At 34.6% G+C, this 25,917-nt stretch overlaps 1 protein-coding gene across 6 annotated transcripts in view; it reads left to right on the top strand.

Moving 5' to 3' along the window:
• The window catches only part of LOC126859097 (syntaxin-1A), a 72,229-nt gene that overhangs the window by 34,173 nt on the left and 12,139 nt on the right, over positions 1–25,917 (top strand). For 3 of the 6 annotated variants that reach the window (XR_007688754.1, XR_007688753.1, XR_007688756.1), the window contains exons 4-8: positions 17,742–17,816; positions 17,924–18,106; positions 18,792–18,865; positions 19,013–19,150; positions 21,936–22,046. Coding sequence is in view for 2 of the 6 variants with exons in the window: in XM_050610055.1 (XP_050466012.1) it covers positions 17,742–17,816; positions 17,924–18,106; positions 18,792–18,865; positions 19,013–19,150; positions 20,845–20,955; positions 24,604–24,684 (662 nt within the window). In the remaining 4 variants the exon portion in view is untranslated. Of the gene's footprint in view, positions 1–17,741; positions 17,817–17,923; positions 18,107–18,791; positions 18,866–19,012; positions 19,151–20,844; positions 20,956–21,935; positions 22,047–24,603; positions 25,867–25,917 lie in introns of those variants that run through there. The other 3 variants (XR_007688755.1, XM_050610054.1, XM_050610055.1) reach the window with 2 other exon arrangements.

Raw genomic sequence — 25,917 nt, 5'->3', positions numbered from 1 at the left:
TTTATTATTATTAATATTATATTTAATAAATTCTATTTTTTTATGAGGATTTTTATTATTAATGTAAATTTCTTTTTTATCCAATGGCTCGTTATCGCTGTTTCACATTAAACTAGACGAGGTAAAGATTGTTATCGTTCTTTGCGCTGATATCCATATGTATCCGGTGACTAATAAACTATCGTTTTTATTTGTTCCATACGTAAATATGAATGGACGTCAATTTCCGGTTAATCACGACACTTTATTGATTAAAACTGGACGTACGCGCGGTTTTGTTCTCTTCACCATTGATTGCCGGCCACAATGCATTCAAAACCGCGATCTCTCGATCGCGTGCGACAATATGCGACTATTGTTTTGTTGCGAGAAACAAATGAGATAACCCGCCCAGACGTATTCTGGAGTTTAAATGGGGAAAAATTTTCGCTTTGCTCTCTCGCGAACGGAATTAATTCGCGCGCTCGCGAGCACTCTCCTTCTCCTTCTCCCCGTGCTTCGAATCTCCTCTTCCTATCCCCTCCCGTCCCCTTCTCACGCACAGAAAATGCAGTTAATTTTTGCATTAAATATTTTCACGAATATTTTTCTTCTTAATTTTTTTTTTTTTTAATGCAAACGAAACGAATAAAATATCGCCTCGCGCACTATTGTCACCCCTTGCTTCCGCAATCCGGCACATGACTCGTGTAATCCTGTTCCTTGGACGAACGAGAGAAATTATATTGTATCGCGCGAATAATGGCGGCGACTTACCGCACGATACGCTTGTTGCTCGCCGAAGTACGACAATGCCACATTGTTAGACATGCTTTGATTATATTACAGATGCTATATAACGATATTATATACGCGCTTTGGCGTGATGCAGCTTCGCTTTTCCGTTCACCGTATTCCGATTGCATTTTCGAGCGCAACAGGCGCATGCAACAATACAGCTTCGTTATAAAGCACGCAGTTTCCGTTAGCGGTGTAATATCATAACTATCCAATGATATGCGAATCTGTCGACAGATGATGTCACATTTGAAGGAACTCTCGATTGGACGCTTTGAACGGGTAAAACGAGACGATATTTTGAAACGAACGTTGAATTTATTTCTGTTCAATTGAAGATTTGACGCAAAATAAAATTATCGAGGCACTGTATTAACACTGTAAAATATTATATAGATGTTGAATGCGTATAAATTTATATTATCCAGAATTAATATTTCGGAAAGAATTCTTCGCGTATTTTTATTAAACGAATGAATAAATATCAGAGGACAAAAGAGAGATGTTTCGAAGATTTTGATTTTTGCCTCTCGCAGTCTCTTGGCAATAACGTGCGATCGATTTGTAGCAAAGGCTAAAGGCTTGTCAAAATTAAACTGTCGTGAAACTAAGGTTGTTGACCATTCTTGTACTTCCGTATAACATTTTGCTTTTCACAGTGTTTTTTTTTACAAAATAAATTGAGAGATTTGTGAGATTAATATATTTGATCGATTAAATGCTGCCTTTGCTGATTTTATTATTATGTCGTCTTTCAATAAACTTTGAAAAGTATACGATGGGGACGACACTTTGTAATCGCGTGTCGGGAGAGAATTTTTCTCTCCCTTTCCTTTCTCTTCGCTCCTTTAATGCGCTGGCCTTTATTATATTTAAGGCGCGTCTCTCCCTACCGAGTTTAATAAGGTGGACGGGGCGGTAAACCACATAATATAGGATAGTCGATGGAATGCGACGGGGATTGGAGGCACAGCGGAAGCTGATCTGGGGCGGATTAAATGGGTCATGGTACAGGAGGAGGATCGACCATGGATGGCGGCACAGCGCGTTTGCCCCTGGGATTTTGTTGAAATATTCCGCACAAGCGAGAACAACGATCATATCCCGAAGCGCGCGAGTTATTTTCGCTCGAAAAATCGCATCGAACTTTACCGAGTCTTTCAAATCATTCGTGTGTGCGCAAAGTTGTTCGTTGTACTTTTTTTTAAAGATTATTCCGAAAGCAATTCTTATTTAAAAAAGTTTAACATTGCAAAATAATCGATGCAATGCACGTGACTGTAAAAAAAAAAACATTTTATTCCCCTCTTCATTGATGTCGTTTTTGTATATTTTATTATATGTATCGTTATTATATTTATTATTATATTAATATAAGATTAATATTTATAATAAATATTTATAATATTTGTAATAATAATATTAATATTTATATTTATATATAATATTAATATTTATTATATATTAATATTCCTCTTCTGACGATTATTTTATTATATTATTACAATATTATATTATTTTACATTTTTTTTGCGTATTGAATGATTAATCATTATAATCTACTATTTCTGCTATTTTTCTTCAACTTTTAATGGTAATCTCCAGTTCGTGAATGATCGCGGGGTGAAATTAGCTGGATAGTCGACCGTTGCCGCCATTGCGTCATTAATATTGCAGATCTGGCAGAATCTAGGTCGGATCTTCGGGTAACTGGCGGAAAGTTTTCGCGCGCGTGCACGATTTATCTTTTGCGACAAGCTTTTGCATCATGACCAACCGACGTGACATGAGAAAGTGCGGGTGACAATTTTGTTTACCCCGCTGATTATTGCGCCTCTCGATAACAAAAATTATCGTCCGTCGTTTTTTCGATTTCTAATTAGAAAAAGTACGAATACGCGATATCTTTAAATAAAAAGTAAATATTTATAATATTGCCTTTTTTATTGTACTTGTATATCGTGTAGGTAATCAATCTGTAAGGAAATTTAATGTTTGCGATTTATTGTAGTCATTATAATTGTTTTCAAAAATCAATATTTACAATATTTACTAGACTTAAAAAAAATAGCGTGATTTTCATTGCGAAGATCTTTTCGGATTTGAATTGTTTTTTTTTTCAAAATATCGTGTTCATCAATCTCGTTTGCTTGTCGCACAATGCGGCGGCGGCTGGAAATTATTCGCCGCGATAATCCGATTTGTTCTTGTCCGCGTTCCACGACTCACCTCGCTTTTACTCCTTTAGCGTGCTTTCGCGATACCATCCATCGGGAGCGTTTCCGTTCGATCGAGCCACGTTGCATTCAGGCGGCAAGCAGTTGACGAGCGTGGAGAAACGATTGAATTTCAGTCGACGAATTTGCGTTGTTGAACTTTCGACGTAAATCAAATATCCGCTCGCCAGAAAGACGCATCTCGTCTACTTTTTCAATTTATAATGCTGGAGTAACATTCATAAAACTAGTATATGTGCTCGATGATTTCTGGATTTTTATTTTGGTGCGTATGTATGCGTGCATGTATGTAGCGATTTTTGTACAGATTTTATTAAAAAAGTCTAATCTTTCTAGAAAGCATCAAATTTTCGTATAGAGCGACATTTTATAAAAAATTAAATTTATAAAAAAAACTTCAAAGAAAAAAATATATATTATATAATTCAGAGGTAATTATATATATCGTTTTAAATATTCTTTATATATATATATTTATATATTTATTAAGTTTATAAATTTGTTGGAATATTTAATGCGTACTTCAGAGTAGTTCTAGAATAGATACAATAAATAATCAAAATATACAAAGAAAATTGTTCTGAGAAAGACGCCAGTAAAAACATTTTTGTTGGATATATTTGAATAATTAAATTGAAATTAAAATACTAGAAGTTATTGGAAATTTTCATTAGAAAAATATCCGAAAAAGTAATTAAACGCGCATTTTAGCATCTGAGAGAGATCCTTATTTCTTTAATTTATGAACTCGAGGAAATTATAAAAACTTTTTTTTGAAAGAGGCGATAAGTTATCGGATTGTCTGGAAATAGCAAAACGATGATTAGTAACTCCAGAATTAATGGATCGAAGTTTGTTCCAGGTGTCCTAATTACTAAGTAATTCACGCAATCTTATACTTATTCATACTTTGATCTTTGAGAACAAGCTCGAAACAAAGATTGTTATCGATTACATTCGTTATTTATATTAACATTTGATATTTCGAATATTAAGTGTAGTTCTCCAAACAATGATTTGCGAAACGGATTATACGTGAAACATGCTTTACGAAAGCTGATTTATAATTGATCGCTCTTCTAGAAATGGACTAGAAATGGAAATTAATGTTTTATTATTTCCGGCTTGAAATATCATTCTAAGGCCAAATTTTCTGCGTTATACTGAAACATATAATCTAACGCTCGTGTGTATTTTGGAGTTATGAAAATTGTAATATCTAACTGAGAAGAATTCTTAAGAGAAACATTATTATGAAGGCTAAAGAAAAGAGTATTTTTGAGATATCTTTCTATTGTACGTTTTACACTTGTCATGCCAAATTGTTCGAAAAAATATTTCGCGAATGAAATGATCTGAAAATAAAGAATATTTATATATTTTTAAAAATTACATGAATTTTTAAAATATTAATTTTGTGCAAGATGGTAAGGTTTTAAGAAAGCATAAAGTTTCTTTAGAAAGAAAAAGGTGAGCAGTTTGTAAAATGTTTTTCTTAAAAAGTATGAAAGGAAGAAAAACCTGCAGCGTTTTGCAACGTAGTTTCAGAATCTCCATTAATAATATTAATAATTTAATGATGCGAACGGCATACTTATTTAGCGTCAATTTGTATTAGCAGCACATTTTGGACATTTTGAACGCGGTGATAACGCGATCAATATGCAGACAAATTTAATAGTTTGACATTATGACAATTTGACATATTTGACAACTTGACATATCGAACAATTCTGAAAGTACGAGATATTTTGTGCATTTAATGTAAATTGCTATTTCAAAGCGTCGAAGGCTCGCAATTTTTCTTAACGAGGTCGTCCTTTGACGAAATTGAAATCGTGTCGAGTTTTCGTTCGGAAAGGAGAGAGAAGAAACGCTCGGAACCTCATTCCACATCGCGCGCCTTTCTCACAGTAGTCTGCGGTTGGGTTTTCTTCCGCTCTGCGGAATATAAATTGATCGCATCCCTTAAGTCGACGTAGGCGGCCTCGTCGTTTTTATTGCGGTCACATGTCGCTTTCCAGACACTTTTACTATTTTCTCGCGTAAAGAAGATATTATCCCGTCGGCGCTCCTCTTGCGTTTCCCCTTTTATACAGCGTGTCCCAGAAGGAAAGGTCAATACTTCGAAAGGCGATAGTATGGATCACAGCGGATAAAAAGGTTCCTATGTAAGGTTCCTATGCGAAGTATCTACGATACTTGGATATTGTTAGATTTAAAGCCACCGTAATTTCCTACCTTAAAGAATTACATACCATCTACTGGATCGCCGTAAATAAATAAAATAAAAAAAAACTTTTTATTTGCTCATAAATAAATATGCGTTCACAGGAAATTTTTTACTCATAACGATCGATTACTATCATTTGCCGAACTATGACCTTTCCTCGAGGTACTCCGTGTATATATACGGCTAGGTGTCGGGGATTCAAAGGAGAGTCACGTTAATCTTTTCTTTTTTCTTCGTCGCCGTTCTGGAGTAAAGCTCTGGATAGATCTAATCTTCTATGCAGCTCACGTCTTCTCGCGATTTTTTATGCAACTCTATGCGAACATTCCTCGCGCACAGTTCAATTAAGTCGCGCGGTATGAGAATTAAATAAAGGGTAAATATATTAAGGAATATTGTCACGTAGCGCGTTCAACGCACCGTGTGTATCGTGAAATCGCGGCTATATATTGAAGAATTTCTGGTATGAGAAAGTTATCAGAAGAGCTGTAGTCAAGAACGTGTAAGTTAGGAATTACTTGGTTAAGGAACATACAATATATGATTTTACTTGTATCAATTTTATTGAAAAAATATACTCGCGTATTTTGGATATTAAATAAGAGATTTAAATTTTCGAAATTTATTAATATTATTTTAAAAGCCCGATAGAGGAAGCTTGTGAAATTTTCAATAAAAGATAGTTTAATAAATCATAATCTTAATTTATAATTATGAAAAGTGAATAATATTACACATCTCCATATTTTTGAAAACTGTAATTATGTATCAGTTTTATATTAGACTTTCACCTTACATACATTATTTTTTTTATTTCTTATTTTTCGCCTTTGCCAGAAAATAATTGAACAAACTTATCCTAATTGTATATTAATATAATTTAACAAAAAAGAAACCCACGATAAAGAATAATTTTTTTTTATGCTAGATATGATTTTAATATCGAAATGCTCTATTATATTTTGAGACATTTAAAAAATGATTGCTCTTTCGCACGAGTTTGAGAGTTATTTTTTGTTGAACTCTGATCGTCATCTCTTCTTGATATTTGCATATTTACATTGTTCGATCATTCATACGATTGAAATTTCACGCTGAAAGCTCTCGTGGATATTGTCGGGTTATCGCCGGACATAGCTTCTCTCGATCACGATATCGTACAGTTTTACATTTCGCTTTAACAACGAACGAACCTTGTTCCCGTTCTCGCAATAAATATCGTTCTCCTCGCCATAATCGTCGTTATAACAGCAACGATACGAAGTTTTTGCGTGATTAATGACGATAAAAAAAAAGAACGTATTTTATCTATCGTTATCCTCTCAAAGCTTCCTTTAACGAAATAACGAGCTTTCACGAGTAACAAAAAAAAAAAAATTCATGACAGCGAAAAATAAGCTCCGCATATATCTCGTAAAAGCCAGTTCATAATTCGTGGATCGATTTCCTTGTAACAGTAGGACACACGTGTGCTTCTATTTCTCGGTACGTTGACACGAAAAATAAGCGTTGAAGGCAACAATCGATACCGCCTCATGCTCTCGTATATCCTTTCGGTTTCCCTGGTCTCGTCAAAGCCATTTAACAAAAGTCGAAGGTATTTCTCTCTATCTCTCTCGGCTTAATTTATGCCTGTATACATAAACTCCGTAATCCTGTCCTAGGTTACGTGCTACGATACATATTCATGGCTACCTAGGCGATGCTTTGCACGGTGCACGCACGCCATGGGCCTTTTCCCTTTGGTAGATTCAAAGTTGGTTCGTGTTGGTTTACCATCGCGTCGATCGTGTTTGTCGTGCGACCGAGCCAGCTGTTCCGTTGGTGGCCACCCGCGATTGAGAATACTGATAATTTAATAGGCCTTACCATAACTATATATAGTTGTCCTCGCTTTACGAAAATAGTAGGGCAAGTTGATCCACAACAGCTATCAAGAATTTTTATTGATCTATTGTACTTTACCGCAAAGAATCGTATCAAATAACACGTTCTAAGGTATAATACTATACGCGGTGTAAAGGTAAATTTTAATGATAATGATTTTTTAATTAACAGAAATGTCGATAATACAATATTAAATATATTATGTAATTTTTTTTTTTTATCCAAGATAATTATTTTAATTTTTTATGTGAAATAATTAATACAAACTCGATTTCTTAGAATGATTCGTATCACATTAGAATTTTAAAAATTCATATTAAAATAATCCAGAAAATCTATTTCAAAATGTTACAGTTGTAAGGAATAGAATTTTATTTTATTTTTATACAATTTTTTTTTCTTTTTCAGAAACAATATACACTTATAATATAGTCTCTTAATATTTCTTGACGATATTGCTTAATGTATACTCTGACACTTTCTTCGATATTTTGCATGTTGAAACTTGCATTATCAGCGAACTGGTGCATGCAAGAAGAGCTGACACAGGCATGACAAAAAGCGAAGCGACGATCGAGAGTTTGCCGAGGGCTCGCAAAATCACCGTCGATGCTCTCGGACAAGGACTACGCTACTTTCGCGAGTTCGTTAAAGTTCGACATCCTGTTCCGGCTCGATCGGTCAGTCGAATAGCCCGGAAGTAGATCTGGCACGTTTCCACACGGCGTGAATCCAATTCACACGTTCCCAACGCGACACACGCGCAAACATACGAATAAATTGCATTGCCAGGATTAGTAAATCCAGGAAACTGTCGATAACCAATCGTTCACTCTGATATATATCGTGGAACTATCGGCCAACTCGTTGGGAAAAGGCGTCTCAAATAGCTCTCTCTTTCGTCTCGGGATATCTATTCCTTGAAAAAACTTGAAGTTTTCAGGGATTTTTTTGTACCTGAAAAAATCAAGGAATTTTTATGGATTTTATTAGGACCTAGAAAACTTTTCAAAAAAATGTTTTCTTTGATAATTTTATCCTTAAAATTGTAAGCAGTTAGCAATCTGCCGAATAAGCGAAGGTTGTGAATTATGTGTATAAAATATATTATAAATATTTATCTATCTTTGTTTATATATATTCAATGACTTAACAAAATATTTAATATGCAGTAAATATTCATTATTATAATTTTTAGCAATAAAAAAGACAAAAATGTTATGCAAACGAAAAATGTTCATCTTGCGAAAACTATTCAATTTTTTTCTCAATACATTTGCACTTGAAACTTAAGTGCTTTTATCCTTTTTTTTTTGTATAAATAAAACATATTAGAAAATGCGTACAATACAAAATCTTATTTTAGAAAATTGATCCAAAAATCTTTAAAATATTCACATTATTTTGAATTTTGAACAAAAATATCTGTGGTAGATCGAAGAATTTTTTTGCAAGATTTGAGTAGACATTCTGGAAAAATATTCTCGAAACGATCAAAGAAACCGGAAGTAACTCGAGCGTCACGTCATGCCAGCTGTCAGTTCTTTCGAACGATTGTGGACGTGAATGATAGTATGGCACCGACCCACGGGTATAGAACGAGAAAACGGATAGGACAGATCGTGATATCATTGAGGTCAGGTCTGGCGAGGTCAGACGAAGTCGATAACACAGTGAGATATCCAGGAAGAAACCTCGGGACACCTGAAAATGTTGCGAAATATCTTGTTGAGTATCTTTGGGAATAGTCTCGATCTAGTCTTTCGTGCTTTCCCTCCTTCCTTTCTTCCTATTCCCTTTTCCCCCTTTTTCACGATGTTCTGCGGAATGAAGATGATAAATATTTATAGAAGAAGGAGGGAGAGAGTATTTTCATATTCGTTTGTGCACGACTTGATCGAGATTTAATCAGAATTTCGATATCTCGTTTGATATCGTAGCGAAGATCTGCTGTAAGCAAAGTAGCCGAGTACGCTTTTACAGAGATATATTAGGAGAGTTCTCTAGCTTTATGGAGCAGAAATGATGATGCTACAACAGTTCGACGCAATGAATGAAGCTTTGATACAATCTGCAAATGATGAAGCGAAAATATTTGTTATTTATAGAGACTGGATTAAAGAGATTCAAGTATAACTGGAATTTCTCGTATTTTGATACTTTTCACGTTTTCATATTTTATTGCATTTTATATATATTTCAGATTTTATACAGATAATTTTCACTCTTATATTTCCATCAGTTGTCCGTTCTTTCTATTCGTATATACGATCCGTAACATATAATTTTTAAAATTTTTATTTTTATTGTTGAAAATTTTACAAATTTTTTGTTAGATTCTTCGAAAAGCAAAAGCAGAGCTGTTTTTTCTTACTCGTTTCACTCGTTGCCAATCTGCAACTTTTAATTTTATTCGCTACTGCGAAATGTGATTTAACTCTTTGAATTTCTAAAGCACGCCGTTTCGCCAAATTACTCTCGTTGACAACAACAGCCGAGCGGTTACACAAACGAAGCGAGATATTAGCCGCATTTCTGCGGAAAGCGATTTGTGATCATATCGCTTTTGGCGCTGACGGAATAAAGGCCAGAGGAAATGTTAATCACCGTTATTTAATGCCCGCAATTTCGACCACTTTTGCTTTGAGCCTGCTAATAATACTCGACGTGGCGCTTTATTACCTTGCGTTCGACGCGTAATATGCACTAATGGATACACATGGTGCGTTTATGACCGATGACTGACGATCAAACGGGATGTCATTATCGCCAAAAGTACACTCGTATCAAGGGAGGGTGTCGCGGAACAAACGACCGATCGACACTTAATGTATCGATACATGAAACGTCGACCTGACATCAATCGTAATGATGTCCCGACCTTGCTCGCAAAACAAAAAATTCGCCCTTCCCTCGAGTATGCTTCTTGCCCTTTTCAAGCTCCGGTCTCGGCGAAAGCTGTAAAAGGAGAGAATTCCTTTCGCTTTTATATCGCGTGTATTTTACGCTCTTCAACTTGTTTTATGGAATTAGTTTTACAAGTACAGGTCAGACGCAAATTGCAGGCCGCATTTACATGCGCTTCTCGCGCATATTGCAAAGCATCTCAGGATGTTCTGAGATACTCTTGTCGATTAGAAATAGGAATTTAGGAATATGTGCTGATTGTAAATATCGAGGAGAATTTTACCTGAATACTCGAATTTAAATATAATTTATAATTTTCTAATTTCTTCTATGTTATAATGTTATGACCGATTAAACTTGAAATACAATTTTTATTAGCGTAAAATTTTTTCTTCCGAAAAAAGAAGAATAGTGTCTCAAGGCAGGTTTATGTTTTCGCAAAGCTTAATTAAAAACTCAACTTTGCTTGGATGTTAAATATCTCGTTAATGAAATCATGAATTAAACGTGCGCCGAGAAAGAAGCGAATGTTAATGGAAATCTCAGTTCATCTTTTAATTAAATCCAATTTTTACTCTTATCTTGTTCGCGGATCTCTCGCGTCTGTCTATTTTGTCGGTTCTATCTTCTTACCGAGCGCCCTATACACGTACTCGCGATAATCTCACGATCCTAACGAGAATCGAGAGAGAAAAAAAGGAATGAAAAATTTGCACCGATCGGGACTTCTTGATTAAGTCGCGTGAGCCAAGTTAATTCGCTTCCCTTGGGAAAATCGATGAGGCTGCGCGAAGTCGATTCAAAGGCGAAATCGGACGTAAGTCGGATAGGATAACGAATACCCTTAAATATACCGGGTGACATTAATCGCCTCTTATACCATCTTCCGTACAAGAAGTTTGTCGAGAGGCGAGTAAACGCCATTCTTCTTCGTCAGAAGATCACGATCCTCTGGAGGTAGACGGGAGGAGAGTACATCGCGGCTAATTAAAGGAAGTTCACTAATTGCTAATTGCTCCGCTGTGCTCGTGACGTTCCCGAGATGTCTAAATTAAACGCGTTGAATTTGCATACGAGGATCATTTTGCAAAGAGAAATGTGTGCACTGGACAAGATCACGAGCAAACATACTTTTTCTTTTTTTCATTTGACCAAAAATTCGCTAAATTAAAACATAAGAGATTCGGCCTGATTCGACAAGTGCGAATCGCGACAATTTACGAAACAATTCTTTGCGTTTCGATGCTAGTATGTAATTTCTAATATTGCTTAGATATAATTGAAGAAATTATCTTTTTATACTGTATGTTAAATGTACTTTTTAAAAATATAGCTTTCATTAAGACGGAGATAAGCACTTTAATTATGGTTAGTGAAATTTAAGATAAGAACTTGCGACAGAAACGAAAGACAAGAAACGAACAACTTGTTCTATGTTGACGGGTCTAATTTTCCGCTTATACAAGTCTTGGTTTTTTAAATAAAACTTTACGCGGAAAAAACTCCCAATAGCGTCATTACTCGCGTTACCTACTTTGAACTTTTTCCCAAGCTGCCTGCGATATTTTATATATATATATATATATATATATATATATATATATATATATAGAGAGAGAGAGAGAGAGAGAGAGCGCAATAAACATACACATTTTAAACGCGGATACATACATCCAGCGTGATAGAGTGTTTAAAAGCACAGGTGTAACATTTTCACGTAACACTGCAACTTTAACTTTATAGAACATTAAATTCCAAAAATATGTGCCTTCTCGCCACTTTTTATCTCGCCCCAATATTCATCTCTCACCACGATCGTTGCGCAATAAAAGGTTAACGACATTCTCGTTCCTCCGCAATTTACTTGGCCAACATCCAAATCTTCCATAATATATCTCTTTTTGCGACTCTCCTCTCTTGTCCCTAAACTGCTCCATTTCTCTATAATCTTTTACATCTGCCGTCGATTACATCGAAAAAACTTTTCGGTAAGTGATTTTTCGAAATCGAAGTTATCTCGACTGCTATCACCGAGGACGAAAACTAGTTTCGTGCCGGTACGTGCGAGAGAATAGAATCTTGGCGTGAGAGCTGAAACGTAGGAGGGAAAAATCCGAGATAGGACGGATTATCCGCCCCTCTATAGGGCTGCTTAAGCCAAGCCTGTTAAATCAAACACGAGCGGTATTGCACGCAACGCATATCAGCTGGTCTCACTTCCGATCAGATTTCAAGATAAATATAAAATTAAGTTATATATATATATATATATATATGTATTAAAAAGATTATATAAGTGATAGTTGAAACTATTCTATCCCGCATTTTGTATCATGTGTATTTGTATATGTGTGTGATTCAGATTTTTTATTTCTCGAAATCGAAAAGTCACATATATTATTTTTATACGAGATATTATTTCTCTGCGAATATTGCAACTATATATCATTTTCATATTAACTTAAATTTATTTAACGGATTAGATGAACGAATTGACTTTTAATGGCAAAATATGAGAAAAAGGGAGGGGAAAAAAAAATGAATGTTAATTTAATATTTATAACAGCTGAATCATGGTTCGACGCTCAAATTTCATTAATCTATAATTCAGATAATATAATGAATACACAGATATTTTGCAACATGCTAACGGATTATGTTCAACGGTGAGCGCGTAAAGTTTTACGCGAATGGGATCTCCCAAACTTCGCGATGAAAGAGGCTTGCTAACGGCAGGAGGGTTTTATATTCGGTACCGCGTGCCTTCTCGATTTATGGGGTTGGAAAAAAACGCTCGAAGGACGCTTTTGTGAGAGTTACCGCGTAGGGGAATGTTAAGCTATATATCTTGGCCGTCAGATTACACAAACACTGGCCACGGTTCTACATGCTATATATAGTATTGTATAGATTCATATACTTTATATATATATATATACACATATTACTTTATCGCGCAGCATTCATTCGGGCTGACTATTTATGAACATTACTACTGTGAGCTTTTCTTTACCATATCAATGGAAATATTTCGGCTTGAAAGCTTTTTTGCTCCAATATACTGGCTAAAAATGAAGAATTGGAGAAAGGAGAATTTTGCAGATTAAAGAAAGAAAAACTTTTTCGTGCGAATGTAGTTCTTAGCAAGGGAAATTAGAACAAGTTGCGTTCTGCGAGCACGGAAGAATTTTTTAAATATGTAAATTATTTAAATGTCAGGATATAAAAGACTGCATTCCATAAAAGTAGATTATGACAAATTTAATTTTTTGTGTATTGTGTTATTACGAAAATTATTTTTTCTTGTTTCGAATATTATGTACTCTCCGTTTGATTAATTACTATTAGAGTTGCTTTTGTGATATATTCTTTCTATAAACAACTGAAATACTGTAATACTGAAATATTTTTTTAATAATGTAAATGTAACAATTATTACATCAATATTTGTTAGATAAAATATTAAAATTATTGACTGACTTTATATCTATATTTAATTAATATGTGATATAATAAAATATTTAATATTATATTAAATATATATTTGATGTATTATAAATGGTTTAATAAAATTATTAAAAAGAGGCAAATATATTGTATGTCATGGAATCAAACAATATCACGTTATCATGCTTATCGCAATACACGCATACTTTTTATTCATAATTCATATGTAAAGTTAACTTTGTGCTGGATTTTTCGATCGATGACGGAAACAAAAAGCGAAAATAAATTTTGATATTGAATCCCGTTACAAAGCTCGGTCGAAAATACAGGCGGCTTTTATTACAACCGGAGCCTTTACCTGTTGTAAACCCGCTGTTAGAGCGTTGCTCCAACCACAAGGGCGAGTTTATGAGTTCCGGGTCGTTGCATCCGGATGCGGTTAAACTTGGTAGCTCTCCGCCGTAGTGGAGCTTCGTGCCAATTCCCGTGTAAACGACCCTGATCGTTGCTTTCTTCCGCATGTGGGCGCTTGGTACTACAGGGAAAAAAAAGAGATTCTGTTTTATCTTAATCTCCAATCTAGTGTGATTATTAGTGCAAAAGGATTCTGCACGTGTTTCTCTCAAGGAATAGTTTCTACTGTTTACAACAGTAATTGTTTTTCTATAGTTTGATCGAAACTGAATGGTTGATTAAATTTTTATAGAAACATGCGAGAAATAAATTTGATTTTTATATAACGTAAATAAAGATATCAATTCAATCATTGCAAGACGTTGAAAAAAAAATTGTTAATATACTTAAAATGAAATATACTAAAATAAATAAAATATACTTTATTAGATTTTTAGTTAAAATCTCAATTATTACATTTTGATTCGAACGATAAGTTAACGCTGTGGAGAAATATATAGCTTCGGAAATATATCTCAAATCAGACAGAATAAACGCGTAATTAAAGCGAAACGCCAATTTCTCGCAAAACACGCAGACCGGAGGCAATCATATAAACAGCGGCGAATCAGACTACCTCCCTTGTTCTCTTCATACATCATTGATCAAACTAAACATACTTCTATCTCGTTTCTACCTTCTACACCGCCGATACAATAAAGATGCCCTTTGCACGCGTCCGATAACAGTCGTTAAATCGCGCTGCGACTAAGTGTCTGATCGTGACTGGGAAAGCACGCGTGAGGGCGAATTTTTCAGGCACCTTCATTTTTATTCTGTCTTCCTCGCGCTCTTTAACAATGGATCGCCGCTGCGTGATAGTATCCGTGAATCTACACGAAAGATGCGGCCGATAGAGAAGCGCGAGGAATATATCCGAAGCGAATTTGCATTTTAAGCAACGTCGAGCGCTCGAACTTCCTCGAAGAATATTCAACGCGTTGTACGCGGTAACGGTGACTTGAAATGGTGTGGGTATAAGTTTTAACCTGCTGGATTTTAACCAATTTTTCAAGAATTTTTGAAATAATAGATTTAGATTAAAAATTGTATACTAAATGTACAGAGAGATTACGTCATTGTTTTTATTAAATGTAAGAAATAAATTTTTTTTTCTACTTGCAATTCAGAAATAATATAATTCTTGGGAAAATTGTCAATAAATAATTTTTTTATTAGATAAATATTTTTTAATAATTTTATTTTAACAAAAGAAAGCATTTTTAATATAATATAATATTTTATATATTTTTAACACATATTAGTTTATATATATATATATATATATATATATATATATATATATATATATATATATCTGTATAACAAAATTTTTTATGAAATCACTTCTTTTATAAAAAAGCTTCGATTCTTTTTTCCCGTGTCAAATCCATGTTTTATATTAAAAAATTAAGTTTTTATAGAATAGCTAAATTTGCAAATAAACCTGCCAGATATATTTATACATTTTTATTTAATTTACTGTTTTTTTTACGCGTTGCATGGAAGTATTTATTAAAAACACTGTAAACCATAATATGTGTTGCGCCATTCACATCATTTATAATAAGGACAATATAAAGACGAACGTAGATTTCGGAGATAACATCTTATTATTACAGCTTTCTTTGAGCTCCCAAAAGGAAGATGTAGTGTCATTCCTATGGCAAGCGCGAAATCTCATAGCAACTGGATTTGAGGCGCTCCAGGGCGTCTTTTTGGTAGACTCGGGGTGGCTTAGACACACTCGGGAAATATGTAGTATGATACGTGGGTTGATGCAAACCTCACATTTCGCCACGGCCATGTGAGAGAGCTCCGCTTGAAAAATATTTGCGATCGAGATAGTAACATTTTACACGCGAATATCGGGCGTACATTGTATTCGAATATCGCAATATCTTTTTTTACTGAAAAAGATTTTAATTGAGTCTATACCGTTGAGGTATAAAATCAATTAAAATCTAATCACTTTCGTCGAACAGCTTCTGACTAAGTTCGACATGAAAAAAATTGCCAAAAAAAAGAAAGAAAGAATAAATTCTCCGTTCTTCTTTCTTTATCTTTTTTTTTTTTGATATTTTTTCTTATAAACGAATAAATCTCGTTTTATACGAAAAGCTGATCACAATATCTCTCTATCGAGTGGGAGAGAGAAAGAGGATCTATCGGAAACAGCGGCTTTTAGATTCTCATGGGATGTAGGTGGTATGAATCGCGTGGGACACGTTTAACGAGTGTGCATACGCGTGGGATGTCTTCGCAGAATATTGGAACTTGATATTACGAGATCATCACCTCCCTCTTCTAATACTTGTTCGTAATTAGATATCGGGGATTCGTATGGATCGGAATCTACTGGCGCACTAATTTATCACAACAAGCGAGTCTTGTATTTTTGAAAAAAAAAATTGTGAATCATTAAATAACACACATTAAAAAAAAAAAAAAAAATATGTGTATGTGTATATAATATTTAATTGATGGCATATGTAAAATTTTTAATGGTTAATAAAAGCAAAATTTTACTTCCCATTTATTTATTTTATTTTAAATTGTATATAATATACATATATATTAGATATGTGTTTTTATAAAATTGATACTTTATATTATTGGGAGGGACAGTTGAAAATTATTTCTTGAAAATGCAAAATGGTTTCTTCATGTAAAAATTTTGAACAAATATGATGAAAAATTATTAAAAAAGATTTTGTATTATATACATATACACATGAAAATCATTAATTAAGTCATGCATGGATAACAGTAAATAGAAGAAATTATTTTCTGATTTATTAGTGATGAGGTTGACACAGTCCAACAATCAATAACCATTTGTGACATATTTAATGACTTTCTTCTCGTATGATAATAACAAAAAGGTATTAATTATCATGTATAATAAGCGCATCAACTCATGCTGGGGAAAATTAAAAATTTTATGACATTTATACGGTCTATTACAAATATTTTACGATTATAGCGACACTTTATCGTTCCCTTTACGCGAATAAATCGCTGATCTCGAATATAAAATACATATAATCACGCACGAGATGAATTATGAATTATTGCAACGACATTTATCGCATCGGTTGAAATAATTAGAGGCATAACTATGAATATTGCACGAAAAAGTTATAAAAATAAATAAGAATTGTATAGACAAGAAGAAAAATCAGATTGCAAGTTTACTGTGAAAAGCAGATAACGGCGACTAACACAAATTCGAAAGTTTGCTTGCGTAGTAGTGAGTATGGAAGCTGTGCACGAACTATTCCGCGATCAATATAATGCTGCACAATGTGCTCGTATATCTTCGCGAATGTACGATCTTCTTTCTGCAGAATTGAAGCATCGACTGGAACAATGTCGCGAGCGTGATTTCGCAAATTTATGGATTTTAAGAGATAATGCAGCATATTATTGACCGCGTATGAGAGAGACTTAGTTTCTAGTAATCAAGAATATATAGTAGAAAATTTATATTTTTATATATTTATTTTATCTCGAATTTGTTTGTATATATACGTATTTATAAAAATAATATTTTACATTATCGGAGAAATCTATTGAGAACTATTTATTGAGTAAAAAAAGAAAAAAAACGTGCGCGGAAAACACGATATTTATATATCTTTCGAAATGTGATATTTGTGTATGATTTGTTGTGTATGATAGTTCACGATATTCTAAGTAACATTTTTTTTCTTTTTTTTGCACACAAAGAAATAACTGTGCTTCCGAACTCTGGAGATCCGTGACACGTAAATAACTTTTCAATTTCCCGATTTCAGAGGTGAAACTGGAACTCGAAGACCTGATGTCCGATATCAAGAAAACTGCTAACAAAGTGAGGGCTAAATTAAAGGGTAAGTTGTTAGTATGGATTTTGGCGCCTGATACGGTGACACTTTAAATTGATCTGGCGAAAGTACGTTCCGCACCTCGACAATCGAGCATTATCTTCTGCGTTTAGTGATAGAGCAGAACATCGAGCAGGAGGAGCACACGAACAAATCGTCGGCGGATCTGAGGATACGCAAGACCCAGCACTCGACGTTGTCCAGGAAGTTCGTCGAAGTGATGACGGAGTACAATCGGACACAGACCGATTACAGGGAGCGGTGTAAGGGGAGAATACAACGACAGCTCGAGATCAGTGAGTATATGTGTATGTGTGTGTGTGTGCGTGCGTGTGTGTGTGTGTGTGTGTGTGTGTGTGCGTGTGTGCGTGTGTGTATCACGATTGGCCGCATTCACAATGCTTGTTCGAGCAGAATAGCCCTTTCCAATCTATCGTCACGTCTGTCGGATCTGTCCCATCCTCTTGGAATATATGCTCATCAACCTAATGTTCGTATCCCTTTCTTTGAGAAGAATTGAGAAAAAGCTTTGATTTGTTGTTGCTCGTAAATTTTAATAATCATGACAGTGAAATCAAGAAGGATATCTAAAGCATCTTTCGATGACTAGAAAAATTTTCTTTTACATAATTTTGCTAAATTTTATGATAATATAACCCTATATTGCAAATAGAAAATAGGAGTTTATTGATTATTATATTATACTTATTATTTTTTTTTATACAATACTATAATATGAGCACAGTAACATTGTAATGAGTTTTAATAAGCTTAGAATGTAAATAATAATAATTGTGACGGTGAGATAAATCAAGGTTTTTATAGTAGTGTCGATATTTTACGATTGGAGAAATCATACTCCGATATGAATGAATGATAATGTCGCGCGAGGCGTGCAGCACAATAGAGAATTGATTGCATCTGCATTTGCAATCGATTGCGTCTGTTTGCCAAGAGACGATGAAATCTCTCTATTTTCAGCGGGAAGAACGACCACCAACGAGGAGCTCGAGGAGATGCTGGAACAAGGGAATCCAGCCGTCTTCACGCAAGGGGTACATTCTTAAAACGATCTTTCTCTTGCGTGTATTTATAACTCCCGTCGAGGAGCTTCAAGTAGCTTAATAATTGTCCGTCGCCTTCTTCCTGTCTGTCCCCCCGTCTGCTCTTACCTGCTCGATTAATCTTATCGCTTGTCACAGATCATCATGGAAACGCAACAAGCAAAACAGACCCTTGCGGACATCGAGGCGCGTCACGCTGACATCATTAAACTCGAAAACTCCATCAGGGAGTTGCACGACATGTTTATGGACATGGCTATGTTGGTGGAGAGTCAGGTAAGGTCAAACAGCTTTATGCAAATTTGCCCCGTTTGCCCATTTAAATAAACAATAATTACATTAGCTTCCCTTTTTCGACGGATTACAAGAGTTCTGTCTTCATGAAATTTAACGAAGTTAATATTATACGCGAAAGAGATTCTTTTCAGTACATTTTTTATTATCTTGATATAAAATTCCGATCATAACGATATATCTATTATTAATTTTTAATATATTATGAGAAAATTGTAACAGTAATTAAACGCGCTTTGCTCGTAGAATCGGATCAATTCGCATTAGATTACAATCGGTTTAACATATATGAACATAATTTCCGACAGTTCATAAATGAGTTGATAACTGTTTATAGCTAATCGTAAATACGCGCGAATTAATTGATATGTGTATTTGAGAAGGAAATAAATAATGAGAGTTTGATTTCCTGAAATATTTAAACAAGCGAATTGGATCGTTTCATTTTCTTATTAATAAATGCTCAAAATTCTCTTTATATGTATACAAATATAATTTTTAATTGTATTACATTTTATTTGTAGTTTTTATTTATTTTAAACATGATAAATAATTACATTTATATTTTAATCTACAATCCAGAGGAAAAATAGTTTAGTGCATTCTCGAATTTAATTCTAAATCATACAAGTAGAAAATGTTTGAAAATTAATTGCTCTTTCAAATACACATTTTAATTTATTTCCGGACCCAAACTGTAGATTTAATTGAGATGCTTTATTGTGAGATGCTTGAGCAGCATCGTTTCTTCCGATTGGTTGATATAATCAGTCACATTTAAATCGTTTGCGTTGCTAATTTAATTGACATGATAATTCAAAGAACATTTCCTTATCTCTCGATTAAATTATTTTTTTAATTGACCGCGGTTATTTTTATGACAACGATGATCGATAAGCAATTAGGAGCGTAGCGCGACGCAGTGTAACATTTCTTTTCTCTTCAGCATAATTTCTTGGCGTTTCATATAATTTGGCGCGTTTACTATCTGTTAATCGAAGGGAAATTTCTTCAGCGTACTGAAATCTCAAAAACTTGCTCTTCTTGGAGAATATGTATAATTGTATCCACCTAATTATTACAGTACACATTAATGTGTATGTTTATCTAAAATTATTTCTTCATAAAAAACTTGAGATTTTAGTCCGTCGCTTTTTTTTTCTTTGCATGATAGTAATAGTTATAATAATAATATTAACAATAATAATATTTTATTAATCTTTCTATATTATGGTTTTGTTTATACGAGTCCAACCATCTTTTTTCATTATAATGAGGCAAAGCAATTACCGCAATATTTTAACTGTATAATTTACACAATTATTAACTAAACTTGCTGTTTATCAATTAAAATTATCAAATTATAATTTTTGATTATAATTTTACGAAATTTGTAATGATTGCAGAGAAGGTTGTTGTATCTTTTTTTTTTATAAACTTGTACATTTATGTTGTTAATAGTTTTGATTCTCGACGGTAATTGCTTCCCTCGTTTATCGATGCCGGTGTGAGAGCTGATGCATGACAATAAGAAAAATCAGCGAACAGTTTAATCACTGGCCCTGCCTTTTATTCCTGAAAACTAACACACACTCTCTCTCTCTCTCTCTCTCTCTCTCTTACGCTCTTTGTGTTACGCTGTATGGATTCGCGCTGCGCCTCCTATCTACAATTAGGGCGAGATGATAGATCGCATAGAGTACCACGTGGAACATGCGGTGGACTACGTGCAGACGGCCACGCAGGACACCAAAAAAGCACTCAAGTATCAAAGCAAAGCCCGACGGGTGAGTTCTCCCCAGATATCACGCCGCCGAAACTGTTGGCATTTCATTCGCGTCTAATTGGTCACTCTCTTTTTTTTTCTCTTCTCCCTTTCTTCTCGTACCTTCCTCGATCCATTATTCCTTAAATCTCATTTTGATTTTCGTCACTCAATCCCCACCATTGCCCTTTCTTTACTTCGAGTCTGCTCTATTTTTATTATTTGCTATATTTAATTAATTACGCTTCTGTTGATACGTATCTTGCTACAATCTGGTATTAATCGGTGTACAATCCATTATCCACAACCACACTTGCTCCCCTCCCTCCCTTCTTAAATTATTAATGACGATGCTTTGTGGGTTCTTTCTGTTTATTTGTATGTCACTTTATTTGTCATTGATATTCGTATTTGATCAAAAACAATGATATAAATGTACATATCTCCACATTTATTATATTACATACATACACTTTATATATATTACTATACATTTATACTACTATACATATATACATTTCTATATACCATTATACACATACCATTTATATATATATATTATATATATATATATATATATATATATGTGCGTTCTCTCTCTCTCTTTATACAAATACCTATGTATCGCTCTCTGTTCTCTGCCGAAATATGGGTGTGCTAATTGTGTGCCTCTGTCCATCAACTGCTCTGTTTACTATTACTACTATTACTCATACTACTAACCTTGCGTACTAATCTCCATGCTGTCGATACTAATACGAATTGTATATGATTGTGTATCGATGTGAAAACGACGCCGGGGGATCCCGCCGGGTATTCTCGCCGCGCAAGGGATCGCTGCTTCTATCTCTCTATTTGCCGATTATGTGTATATAAATATGTAATCCTGGGTGCATCCGTTTCCCGAGGTTGTTGTTCCCCCCGCCCGATGATCTGATCCCACCTCGAGATCGTCCCTGTCCTGAATCCCGTTTCCCGTGTCCCACGTGCCCGGTACGTCAGGGCGAAATGGTGGACTGCATTGAGTACTGCGTGAATCAGACCGGCGACCACGTGGGCCAGGCTCGGGGCGAGCTGATCAAAGCCGAAGAGTATCAAAGCAAAGCTCGTAAGGTAAAGAACATCAGACATACCAGACATACGCGGGCGACCGAACTTGTGCCGAAACTCGGGACGAAAATCTGCTCTACGCGATAGCGCGTTAATCGCCGGATGATCGCGAGGAAACGAAAAGACACGTAGAGAGACAGACAGCGGAGCGGATTTTCACGAATTTCGGATCGATTCGGTCGACATGAACGCTGCTAACTCGCAATCGCGTTTACAGAGAAATTTATTAACGTTTATCCGACTTAGTATATATAGAAATGTACATATGATGATATGTACATAAAAGAATATATTTTTTATATATATATTTTTTTTTATATTTTTTTTTTCTACTCGCTGGCATCGCGAATTTTGCTTTGCATCGAACGAAACGGTTTCTTGGGAATTTATTCTTCGGGAAGAATGGATTTCTTCCTGCGTTAGTTCGAAGGATTTTACCGCAGGTCTCGAAAGTACAGTTCTCTCGATAAGGAATCGTTTCTCTGATGGCGACGTTCATCAAAAAAACGACATCGCCAAATGAAATAAAACCAGGCAGGAGCAAAAAGGAATAAGTGCCTATTATACAACGGAGAGAGCGAGAGAAATTCATTTCAAGTTTTATCAAGCGCGACGGCAAACTTTAAAACATTATCGCGGGGGTGATATTCTTCTTCTCGCATTGTTATCGTTTTCTCCGCACTGCGCGGTCTTCTAGAGTTTTGACCCCTCTCTCTCTCTCTCTCTCTCTTGTTATTGTGCCTCTCTTGTGCCGAACGAACATTTTTACTTGAATACGTTTCAATTGAAACTCGTTCACTTTCCTGCGAAGAATAGGTGTTAAAAATAGTAAAACTCTCCAGATCTCCAGGAATATTCCTGTTCAAGAAACTATAGACATTTGCACATATAAGGGGGGGGACGAAAGTTTCTAAAAGTTTTTTTTTTTTTTTTAATCCTAATTTTATATAGCACGCAAAGAATAATTTGATAATTGGATTTTATAAATATATTTTATGTATAAGAATTATCTGAACGACTAATTTTAACAATTTGTTTAGAATATATTTAATTTTGATTGCTCGCCTCAAGAGATGCATCGATTTGCGGAAATTCCTTCTTGCTCCTGCCTTCGTCTCTGGTACTACCTGCGATCAGACACCTCGTATCGAGTGGGATCCGATCCTTGTTTCTTGTTATTGACCTTGTAATCTTGTGTCTAGCGTATAATGTACAATTGCACTGCTGTGCTAATCATGTTACTGTCTAGCCGCGTGTGATATAAACGATAGATCTCGCGATCGATGTCCATCGTGGAATTGTGGTAAAAGAGATGAAGCGTAGTCGATGTCGAGAGTAGTGTAGACATAGTGCAGCGTTAGAAGAATGCGCTGTGTTTCTTAGATTGCATAGAAATACGATGTAATGAAGTACAAAAGGTAGCGGACCAACAAGTCTTTGTGGCCCAAATAGAGCGGTTTGATGTTTGTGATTAACCAATTTGTGAACGCACCCGCATTATTAGAGGTATGAGGAATGTGCTTGATTGTGTTTAACAGCAAATTCATTTTCCTTCCCAAAAAGTGATTGTTCATAATACTACTTACAGCAGTAACGATTTTTTTAACGCGACTTTGTTTTCTGCATCTCGCGAGTGTATGATTTGGTGTAAAAAAGAATTTTTTTTAATATTTATTTTGTTTATAAAGTAAATTAATGTAAAGAATATAAAGAAAATTATATAAAGAGAGCAACAGAACCTAACGATGTCTCTTTATAAAGTCGTATTCATTTTTCTTTTTATTTATAAATATTGAAGAGTATTTTACCTTTTTGAATATTTCTGAAAAAAAAAAAAAAAACTATTGTATTGATTTTATTACAGATATTTGATATTATACACTGGTTGTACATTCAAACCGTAAATTTGTTTCTGTTTGTCTTTAAAATTAAATATTAATCAAATTATTATAATAATAGATTGCAATATAAATATTATAAGTATTAATCGAATTTATTTGTCAAATTACCAACGAGAGGTATAAGCCATTAATTATTATTCATAAATAAGATTACGGGAATATGGAGAGAAGTTGACTTAAAATATTTATTTTTTTCCTTTTTAGAAGCAATTTGTCAATAAAAAAATGCATTATTTGCAATGCGGCGATATAAGTCAGCATGAGCGAACATGGCAACCTCACACTTGTCTCTCATACACGCTTTTCCCACCGCTTTTTTTCGCGAGCATTTTTTTTGAAATTTTCAATTTCCGATCCGCTGCACTCGCGTATGTAGAATTTCGCGTATAGTTTCTTCTCTTATGTCGCCCTTTTTCGCCGAAATTATTTTTCTTGTTCTCTTTCTCTCTCTTTTTTTTTTGTTTTTTTTTTTCTATTTTCCGATTTTTCTCAAAAGTACACTTTTGGCACCTTCTTTGATAATTTTCTCACAAGGCATGCCGCACAACGTTATTTCGCAATACATTTTCGCTCTTTTTTCTCTCTCTTTGATTCTTCGATTGTTCGAAGCGCGTATACGTGTATCTTACACGTAGCCTTCTCTGCTTTTCTGTCCACAGAAAATGATTCTCATCATAATCTGCGTCCTAATAACGGCGGTCATACTAGTCGCTATAATAATAGGGCTCCTTCCAACCTAAACGGCCAAGAAGGGTGATTTTAATGTGGGAGAAATAGGGGAAGGAAGGGAAAATTTCGAAGGAGAAGCCAGAGAAAGAAAGGGGAAAAGTGCAATGTGGCAGCAAATATGTCATAATAATAATAATAATAATAATAATAATAATAATAATAATAATAATAATAATAATAATAATAATAAAAATAATAATAATAATAATAATTAATAATAATAGCAACATAAAGACATAATAATATAATGATGATAATATATAACAATAATGAAATGCAGAAACTTAGTCGCAATTAGCTCGGAAAAAACGCATGAGATTGAATGTGCAGTGTGATTGGGTGAAGATGTGGAAATTAATTATTGGTGGCGGTCGCCTGTGTGAAAGCTCTGGAACATGAAAGTCGCACGTGTACTAAAATTGAGAAGAAGATAAAAAAGGGAAATGATGCACAAATTTAATAAAAACGGGGTGTCCCGGGCGCCTATTCTAATAACATAATACACACAATACACACGCACACACTCGTCCCTCCGTAAATCTTGCGCCGATAATCCTCCGACTAATCTCCGTAACGAACGACTAATTAACGATTATAAACCCGCATTTATCGCATCCGCTCGTTTCGTTAACACTAAGTATACTTCATTACACCACTCGACGTTTCCTCCGGTTACTTTACGAGTGTCTTGAAATATCTTATCGATCACATTGATCTCGATTGCGCTGATAAGCGTGCTTTCGCTTCTCGTCTTGTCGGATTTATTTGCTATCGATAATCCGTGCTTGTGATTAATCTCAGAAAACTAAGTAAGACGCGAGAACACCCCGGTTTCTGGAGGAAACTCGAGACCAGTCATATATCGTCGGAAATCGTTTATCATTTTATATGCATTTTTCATTTTTCACTTATTTCACAAAGTGTTAAAATTTTCCATTCCGAACTCTTCGAGTATGTATGAAATCACGGCTGTAATTTATTCAGCAGCAATTTAAAGTCTTTTATATTTTCTCTTTCGTAAATATTTATGTATGTTAGCGTAATAGTAATGTTCGTAAACACCGTTCTTTAATTAAGTTTCTCTAATTACATGCTCGAAGTGACGGAACTATCATTCTCCACCTCCTGGTTCATTCGGAACTGTCGCGATTTCAATTCAATCGCAGAGCTGCCGTTCCGCTTTGTTCTCTTGTTTTTTTTTGTTTTTTTTTTCCAAACGATCACGGAATTATTTTATTTTACAG

Source organism: Cataglyphis hispanica, chromosome 2, assembly GCF_021464435.1.
Source record: "Cataglyphis hispanica isolate Lineage 1 chromosome 2, ULB_Chis1_1.0, whole genome shotgun sequence".
Lineage (NCBI taxonomy): Eukaryota > Metazoa > Arthropoda > Insecta > Hymenoptera > Formicidae > Cataglyphis > Cataglyphis hispanica.
Note: the sequence above shows the minus strand (reverse complement) of the source record. Positions and strands in the feature narration are given on the sequence as shown.